Here is a 10,175-nt window from a genome sequence, read left to right as displayed (position 1 = left end):
TCAACAGAAGAGAGTAACCATAGAAGTGGGCTTTCTGTTGTCAATGATAATAATGTGGAATTAGAGAACATGCTGTGAAAGGTTGGTAGGAGAAAGTGGAGAACTTGGCTTTTTAGTACTGGTTCTCCTGGCATCAAATGGAGCCACTACCAGCAAAGAGTAATAATTGACTTTCCAGTGGCAATGCAAAGGGAGATGGATGCAGTTCTTCAGTCAATATCCCATAGTCAAGATAGTGCCCAGAGTGTGGATTTGCTTTATTGTAGGGATGTTGTCAGCAGAGGCATATTCTGCCAGAATACGATAGATCTTTCTGTCCCCTCCATTTTGATGCTGCAGGGCCAAAGCCTCAGGGATGTTTGTTTTTTCTCTCTCATGTCAAGTGGTCTTCACACACACAGAGACACACACACACACACACACACACAAGGTGCAAGGGAAGGGATGCGTATAAAAGGGCTCTTCAGCCACCATTTCATGGAGGAAATCACTATTCCCTTTTTTTTCTGGGCTTGGACAGCTGGCATCCCTAAGATTCACTTCTTTTTTTCTCACTTTTGCTATTCCTACCATAGAAAGGGTGACAAAAAGAAGGGAGCAAAGACTCTTTGGCTACCAATTTCCTGATTCTGTGGAGTGATTGCTCCATTGGATAAGAGAACGAAGAGCAGAAAACCAATGGGTCGTCTGCTGTCAGTTATTTGCTGCAGAGGAGACATTGCACCCTACCTCTCTTTTCTTCCTGCTTCTCATGCAGATCTCACCCATATTCTATTTTGGCACCAAGACAGAACAGGGACTACAAGTACAATCAGATTCTCTGAAATCAGCATTTTTTCACAAGCTCTTCTGCTGAATGCTAGCACTTTGCTTCTGCTTCTCAGGATGAGGATGAGTTAGTAAGTGTCCCTGTCCCAGCCAGCCAGCCAGCCAGCCAGCCAGCCAGCCAGACACACACACACACACACACACACACACACACACACACAGAGAGAGAGAGAGAGAGAGAGAGAGAGAGAGAGAGAGAGAGAGATGGTTTTGCACTTTGGGAAGGGGTCTGCAGATGGACTGAGACTTGTTCAAGTTCTACTCAACCAAAGAACTTGAATGATTTTGTACCAGCTACTTTTTCTTATCTGTAGGGTTGCTGTTGTAGGAACAAAGTGGGGAGAACACCTACTGCCCAGTCTTGACCTCCCAGAGGAGAGGCAAGATATAAAAGTAATGTAATTGTGATAAACATTTATACTTTAGTGATTTATAGCATCACCAAGCCATTGGTAATGAAACTGCTCTCATTACACATATATCACCAAAGCGATGACCATAGAAATCGCTTTTGTGGAAATGGTGAACATTAATATTTAAAAAGCACATGTACATACACTCTCATCGCCAGTAGGAACATTAATAAGTCTGAACCCACATGCTTTAGAAAGAGCTCCACATGCTGCCTTCGGAAAGGAGTCTGAAAGATGCATCTGGAGACAGATATTCTCACCGGATATCCAGTTACTTAGCTCTTCTCGCTATCATTGATCTGAGACTCTGGGAAGGTAGTGGAGACAGGATTGTGTTAGGACAACTCCCATTTTTCAGTTTGGTCTCCAAGGAAAATGGTTCTTTAAGGTTCTTTAACCTTCCTCTTTTGTTTGTGATCCCTTCCCCCATTTCCGACTATGTGAAGTTCCCAGCACTCACATAAGCAGAGTCGGTAGGGCTGGAACCCACTCAAAAAAATGCAGCACTTGCGGATTCATTATTTAATGCTAAGATGTCTTCCATCTACATACTTGCTGGAATCCAATTTGTAACTGATGAGCTGGGAAGCCCCACCTTTCTCTGACAGCATCATTATAGTGTTCAGTGGAGACGGGAGCAAGATCTTATTAAAAGGGGTCCCTGCACTTCAGACTGGCCCAGAGTTGCAGCAGAGAAGAGCTGGAAGGAGCCAACTTGATATCCTTTGGAAGTGTCTTCTGTGCATTCTGCCAGCACCGCTTTCACCACTGGTGTCTGTTCCTGCTCTCATCATTGCAACCCTTGGCCTTCTTCTCTGGCTTGCAGGGCATCCTGGAGTTGCTCCTCAGTCTCCATGCTTTCCTCCAGCATGACGTGCGTAGCAAACTTCTTCACCTATGAAACCACCAAATCGGTGGTGGTAAAGAGCTGGACCATTGGTGTGATCAACCGGGCTGTCCAGCTGCTCATCATTTCATACTTCATTGGGTGAGGGAAGGCAGATGCACGGTGTGTGTGTGTGTGTGTGTGTGTGTGTGTGATATCTTCTAACGGGGGGGAGGATGTAAATAGCAGGTAGGATTCTAACCTGCAGATATCACTTTTCAAAAAAGATTTCTTTATTTGAGAAAGTTTAACAGAGGGGATGGGAAGAATGCAGTGGAGGGGAAAAAATCTGAATACCGACTGATGTGAAAAACAAGGCAGGATAGGCTGCTTGACTGAACATTTGGTGTCCCCAGTGCAACTTCAAATGCACGGGGTCATAAGCATGGGGAAGATTTGAGAGAGGTAAGCATTTGCATCCTAATTATCTTTAAGCTTGCAGAAATTCATATACCGGTATCTATGACTGCCAGGTCTGAAAAGGATTGTATGGAAGGAAGCTCATGTCTCATGAGGTTGCTGCCAGCGTCTCCTCCTACAGGTAGGGACTTAGGTAACAAGCTGCCAATTGCTCCACTCTGCGGTGATGAAGACAGGACATTTTTTTAAAGAAGTAGAAAAATGGATTCAGATCATTTTTATCTGAAAGATCCTCAGCTAGTGATCATCTCTAGGTGAAAGCTACACAAATCTGGGATTTCTGCTTATTGTTAATTTAGAGGCAATTACTTTGAGAAGTAAAGAAGGGTTGTCAGTATTTGTTTTTGCTTTCCTGTGCAAATATTTTGCCTTTTTTGTTGTTATGCATCATGTAGAGACAGTTAGAACTTAGGACATTTGAAGGCAAAGGAAGCTTTGAACTAATGAAGGCATGAGCGAAAAAGAGTGAACATTTTTGAATAATTATTTCACTGTTGACTCAGACTCAGACCTCCCAATGTGATATCAAGAACTGTAGTAGCAACCTTATAATCTGCTGCACACCTATGCTTACTTTACCATGCTCCCATATATCATTCATACCACCTTGTGGCCAGATGTTACCAATAATTGTGTGAATCCATGCTGTGTTTGTGCTTTGTGGACTTTAGCAGAGAGGCAGAGAAGAGGCAAAGAAATTGGTGACAGTTTATCATTCCATATAGTAACCGGTGCCTATTCTGAATAAGGGAGAGGTTTTGAGGGGAAATAGAAGAATAGTGCAATCACTGAAATTGCAACCGAGTGATAAAATCCTTGCTTTGTATCTGGGAGTTTTTTTGGATATCTCTGGTGAAAATGTTCCAGCAGTAAACAATATGAAAATGCTCTGCGCGGGAGTCTCAACCCAAACAGAGGAAAGAACATTGGGTAGGGATGGACAAGCCCCTGGTTTAACATAGTTTTCAGTGCTTCGTGGAAGTCTACATAGGCAGGAAGCATCAAAAATTCAGTAACAGTTTTTCTGATGAGATGATATTTTGCCTCAGTCTGTATGTATTGGAGGAATTCCCTAAATCCTAAGGATACTTCCAAATTAAGGTCTTCTGGCTCAGGGCCAATGAAAAAGCGTTGTGAAGCTATTCTTCCCCACCCTCATTAATTTATTTTTTTTAATGTGAATGATAAGGAAAAGATGGAAGAAATGGTGGGAAAATGCAGGAAAGCTTGGATGGCCACTGATACATAAATTTTTTAAATGAGGCACAGTGGCATAATTCAAAGTCTTATCTGGAAGCACCTCTGGAGGATTCTTTGGAATAGAATTGGAGTATTGTAGCATTCCACAGAAAATGTTACTTATAATTATGTGTGAGGGAGAAAAAGGCACATGGGACTACAGTATGAGATGAGAATTATGTTGGAAGGCATGTTAGGAAAGTGGAAGTTATTTAATCCATTTTTAAGATAACATAAGCAGAAGGGTCATGGGGAAAGGAAGCTATTAATGTGATTATCATCTACAGGGAAATGAGTGATGAGAACACTGGCGAAAGACTACAACTAAGTCTGCAATGGTTACAAAGCCATTGTGTTAACACAGCAATAACAGAAACAGCCATAGTTGCAGGAACATTCCAGTTAAGTGTGATGGAATAGTTACAATGACCAGAGCTATGTTGGTACAGTGGTTAGAATGCAATGTTGAAGGAGTTTGATCTTGACCTGCTCAAGGTTGACTCAGCCTTCCATCCTTCTGAGGTCAGTAAAATGAGGACCCAGATTATTGGGGGTAATATGTGGACTCTGTAAACTGCTCGGAGAGTGCTGTAAAGCACTAGGGAGTGGTATATAAGTGCTGTTGCTATTGCTATTATTCTTGTGAATAGGATAACATCATATTAAATCCATCTCACAGCAAGGATGGGCAAATTACTGTCTTACTGTATCTACTCAGAATTTTATTAAGTTCTAAAATCCACTAGTTGGATCACAAGGTAAAAATTACATGTTTGGATCAATTCTGTGTCTCAGCATTTATTATGAGCACCACAGTTGAACAAAGCTCAGAATCTTTCTTCACACACAAAAAAATGCCCTTATACTTTGAATTTTCTGCATTTTCTCACTATATTAGAGTGAGTTTTCTGTGTGCTATTTTGTTGTTATTATTTTTTAAAGGAGAATCTGAAATACTTGTATTCTATGGTAAATCACTCAGATGGGAATCTGAATAATTTCTGCTACCAATCAATTCAGATATCTTTCAGTCTTTCATAAGAAAGTCAGATTAGAATCTGAAACATAATAAAAGAATGTTCCATTATGACTACAAATAGATTATAGATATTCCTCTATGGAATCTCTACCTGCAGCTTCTGAATACCAAGATGAAGAAAACTCCTAAGGCAATGCATTGTATATAATGTAATCTAAAATATGAATATCTGTGAGTTCAATTCCTTGTAGAGGTCTTCAACCACGTAGAACAATATTCAGGGTTCAGATGCTACTTGCATCTGAAGAGTCCCAGTAAAAATGAAACCAATAATGTGGTGACTCCTAGTGGTTCCTGTAACTCTTCTGTAAAAAAAACCAACCCTGAATGTTATAGATATTTTTTGAAGTATTTGGAACACGTAGGTCATCAGAGTTTGGAAAAGGTGATATATCACAACACCTCTTCCAGACATGTATGAGACAGGAAATATATATGAGACAGAGACCCTGCCTTCACTTCCTCTTTATGATGATACAATTTTACTCAGAGTATAACAATTTGCTCTGTGGATGTATCATGTCGTCATTGGTGGAGCAGTGGGCTAATGCCTCCTTAAGTAACACCAGCTGCCTGCAATTAGTGCAGGTTCGCATCCCACCAGGCTCAAGGTTGACTCAGCCTTCCATCCTTCCGAGGTAGGTAAAATGAGGACCCAGATTGTTGGGGGCAATTAAGCTGACTTTGTAATAATGCCGCTTGGGGTATGTGTGAAAGCCCTAATAAGCAGGCATATACATAGAACGAAGGCTACTGCTAAGCTTGTAAGCCGCCCTGAGTCTTCGGAGAAGGGCGGGATATAAATGGAATTAAAATAAAAAAATAAATAAATTTCATCACTTCATAAGAAACAACACCTCTTTAAGTGATCATTAGGTTGCCAGTTTTAAAATAATATTTTCCCTCACCCTGCAAACCAACACTGTTCCATCACACTTTCAAGGTCATCCCTTATTTTGGAGGTGAAGTCAATCACCTTGTGTGGTGCAGATATATTTTGGGCATGTCAGGAGGTGAGGCTATATCCCTTCTATTCTGGCCACTTAAATTCCATCACAGTTCTTTCTTTCCCAGTGTTCCCCCCTCTCCATTCCCACTTTATTTCCTGAGTTTCTTTGATACCCATTATTTTCTCCTTCCAGTACACTTGAAACCAAGTTCCCTCCAGGCTTTTAAAAGGGAAATGAAAACTATGCTAATGCTCTGCCATGCCATGCTATGCCATGCCATGCTAGGAAGAGGGGGGGGGGACCTTCTGTTTTAACAATGTTGTGGTGGGAGGTGTATCTTTATTTTAAGGTGGAGCAACCTCGTTTTAATTTTTTGCTGTTATTGAAAAAACAAGGAGAGATGTTGAAGTGGGCTTTTGTGGCATATCTGCAACCTTCCCTGTATTTTTCAATTTCAATCACTTTCCCCTCCCATGAAGTAAGAGAGATGGGCTAGTTCAGTTTCAGTTCTCCTGCTTTACAAAATCTATTTAATTAGGCAAACATCACAGGCAATCTGCTTCCTTCCTCTCTAGGGTGATTTCTACATTAATTAATAATATTCTTATTATTCCATGTTATTGAGAGATGCCCAAATAGCATGTGAGAAGAGAGGCAGCTAATCAACTTACAGAAACCCAGGCAGAGTCTTGAAACGAGTTCTCCATTCCTGCTGCAATGCGTTGATTGGTAGACATTTTCCCCATTCACCAGGGATGTGTGGCAAGGGGATGGCAGCAAGGTCAAGAAAAACAAACAAACCCTGATCACCCTCCTGTGATAAGTGGAGCAGTCACCAATATGGGCAGAACTCTCTGCCGTGACCCAGAACAGGTAAAATGGAGTAATGATAGGGATTGGCAGCTGGGACAGCTATGGTTATTTCTGGAGTGTTTTGCAGCCACTCAAACATGGGTGGACAGGAAAGCTGAAGAGATCATAGCAGGCAGGGTAATTCTGACACAGACACACACGCCAATTCCCCCTCTCCCTTGGGAAAGGAGAATTTGGTTCTGCTCAAATACAGTGTTGCTGGCAAAAACTAGATTGTTAAATCTTCCTCCCTTCCCTGGAGTCTATCAAGATGATGAACAATTTTGTTCTTCTTAGGCAGATTACTGCTTACTGCTGGAAATGTATTTGACCCAATTCTAGCTAAAGATCTTTGTAGCTAAGACTCCGAACCACAGCATACTTATTAGAGAGTACAGGTAGTCCTTGACTTACAATCGTCATTGAGCTAATAATTTTGATCATAAGTCATGATGGCCATGAAGCAGGTCATCGCATGGTTGCACCCAGTGGTGGGATTCAGCTGGTTCACACCACTTCGGCAGAACCGGTAACTAATTTTTTGTTGCCCAAGCCCAGAATGGACTTCCGGAAGCAGCATCCACACAGAGAACGGGTTGTTCACATATTTGAATCCCACCACTGGTTGCACCCGATTTTACGACATTTTTGTGGAGGTCGTAAAGAAAATGTGGTGATCATAAAGTAAACATGGTGGTTGTTAAGCAAATGTATTGTTCACTATAGGGTGGTTTTTTTTTGCCGGAAAACAGAACTAAATGCTGATTTCTAACAAAAATGTCATAAATTGTGGTCATGTGACCATGGGATGCTGCAAATTGCCATAAATGCAGGCCAATTGCTGAGCACCAAAATGCAGTCATATGACTGCGAGGGAGGGCAGCCATCAAAACTTGAATCTGGGTCACAAGTACTTTTGGGGAGAGTATGTTAACCTTAAATAATCACTGAAGGACCAGTTGTAAATTGGGGGCTACCTGTAAGACTCATTAATCATAGGCTGAATCACTTCTGAGTCAAGATGCAGCATTATCCTTCATCTCCCATTGAAAGCAACAGGGCTTCCATTATTAATAGTTTCTTCCATTGATGATTTAGGAAACAGTCCTATCTATGTATATTGGGTTCACTTGAATGCGTTAGCATTTTCTCAGGATGCAAATGTTTAGGGCTCATCATCACTAATTACAGCTAGATGAAATTGTCTTTCTATGTGTGGAATTTTTAAGTACATTTTTCAAATACTTGAATTGCAATAATTGGTCATGGATAAAAGGAGACCTTTCTCTCTCTCTTTCACACACGCACACACACACACACACACACACACACACACACACCCAAACCCATATATCCAGAGATGTCCTGGTTAAAATGAGTTTGTTGGGGATTTTTTTATTATTATTTTTTTGTCAAATGTTGTATAGTCAACCAGAGACAGTTCAAAAGTTGAAACCACTCAAGTGACAAGCAGCACAATCATCTTGCTTCATTAATGTGACAGAGTTTTGGATTAGCAACAGATCTATCTTTTCCAGCCTAGTGCCCTCTGTATAATGATGGGTTATAACACCAGCTCCCTAGTTATAACTCATGCCATCTCCGATGACATGAAGAGGATTGCTGCTTGCAATATGACATTCTCTCTGCTCTTATATCTAGACAGTGATGTGGTGGAGCTTTGTTTTGCTATGCTGCTTATTCTGGCTTGGCATTTTCATTCAGTTGGCCTACTTTCCCGCTCCCCATCCCCTTTGAGACGTCTCGCTGCTCCTTAGCTTTGCCTAGGTTTTTATATTGGAATTCAGTTACCCATATCATTCTGCTTTTTAGACCCAAAAGGCTTAAATGCATCCATTATATTTTGGAAGAGGAGCATCACAGCAACTTAAATCCAGCTACTGCTATATTAGTCAACTGATCTGGAGAATGAATATAAACGCACACAAAATCACCTCCACTAGTTCAGATAATTCATTGATTTTATTCTCTTCTGTAGTTCTTTATTTATTGGACGGATGGGTGGATTTTTCTGTCTTTCTACCCTGCTGAGTATTAAAAGCAATTCACAAAAGCTCAAACACCAAAATATAACGAGCTAAAAATACCATTCAAAACTGACACTAAAATAGGCACTAAAATAATTCCGCTATTAAAAGCCTAGTGAAAGAGAAGCGTCTTTACAGATTTTTTGAGTGCAGAGAGAGAGCAGGCCAAATGCAGGTCCTGAGGGAACACATTCCATATCTGGGGAATAGCAACACAGGAAAGGCTCTTTACCATTTGCTGGTGGGGGGGGGGAAGTGGCTTCTGACAGCAGAGGCATCTTCAGAAGGTCCTCTTCTGCAGCTCTGGACATCTTTTGTAATAGGAAAGCTGCCCCTTAAATCAGTATTTATCAACCTCAGCAATATTATGATGTGAGTATTTGCTGCCTGGGGAATTCTGGGTGTTGAAGCCCACACATTAAAGTTGCCAAGACTGAGAAATATTGCCTTAGAGTGAGACCATTTGGGTCTTTAAAGGTTAGTCTTTAGATGGTATTGGCTACCAGTGCTGATATCTCACTATAGGCACCATATCGTCCATATACATAGTTGCAGTTAGCAGGTCGAGTTTCAGGTCAACTTTCAAGAATAGCCTCATGAAAGGTGCATTATTATGGGAAATAGAGAAGATATGGATAAATAGTCACCAAATGCAGCTTAGGAAAGGTAGCAGTTGTATTAGCAGAATAAGAGAGTTGGAAGGGACCTTGCTGGTCTTCTAGTCCAACCCCCCACTCAAACAGGAGACCCTGGGGCTACACCATTTTTCACAAATGATTGTCCAGTCTCTTCTTAAAAACTTCCAGTGTTGGAGCATCCACAACTTCTGGGCAGGTTGTTCCACTGATTAATTGTTCTTACTGCCAGGAAGTTTCTCCTTAGTTCTAAGTTGGTTCTCTTTTTGTTCAGTTTCCATCTATTGCTTCTTGTCTTGCCTTCTGGTGCTTTGGAAAATAGGTTGACTCCCTATTTTATATTTTATTTTATAGTTGGCATACTAGTTGTAATTCTACATGGGTACTCCTTGCCTCAGCTGCTACTTGTAAATCCAGTGATAGCTGAGAGTTTAGAACATGTGTGCCAGTCTGTAAGTCCCATCATCTCTGATATATCTGCCAATTGAATTATATAGTTGAGTTCTTCTGGAGGACCTCAGGTTGTTGAAAAAAAGCCAAAAAGGGTATTGTGCTTGTGCGTTGAATGCTCAGCTATCATTGTGGAACATTGCTGCACAACCTGGAAAAGTCATCCTGGTCTGCTCCTTACAGAAATAATGAAAGCAGAGAAGTATGCAGTTCAGTTCAGTGATGTCTAACTGAAAACCTTGCAAAGGGAATGTACTGTGTTGAAGACGTGTTTCTGTCTGTGTGCCAGGGAAATATTCTTTTCAGAATTTTAAATTGCATGCAGAAAACAATGCTACCTTTATTATTCAGTAAAGCACAGGAGAATTGGCCCCTGCTCAAAGAAATGTATAACCTAACTTGTAGCTATAAGAGA

The 10,175-nt window shown here is 41.1% G+C and overlaps 1 protein-coding gene across 1 annotated transcript in view; it reads left to right on the top strand.

Moving 5' to 3' along the window:
• Nucleotides 1–2,095: 2,095 nt before the first annotated feature.
• The window catches only part of P2RX3 (purinergic receptor P2X 3), a gene marked incomplete at both ends in the record, with an annotated part of 33,127 nt that continues 25,047 nt past the window's right edge, over nucleotides 2,096–10,175 (top strand). The window contains one exon of the mRNA XM_081314291.1: nucleotides 2,096–2,229. Coding sequence (XP_081170417.1) covers nucleotides 2,096–2,229 — 134 coding nt within the window. The remainder of the gene's footprint in view (nucleotides 2,230–10,175) is intronic.

This window comes from Vipera berus (assembly GCF_964194415.1).
Source record: "Vipera berus genome assembly, chromosome: 1".
Lineage (NCBI taxonomy): Eukaryota > Metazoa > Chordata > Lepidosauria > Squamata > Viperidae > Vipera > Vipera berus.
Note: the sequence above shows the minus strand (reverse complement) of the source record. Positions and strands in the feature narration are given on the sequence as shown.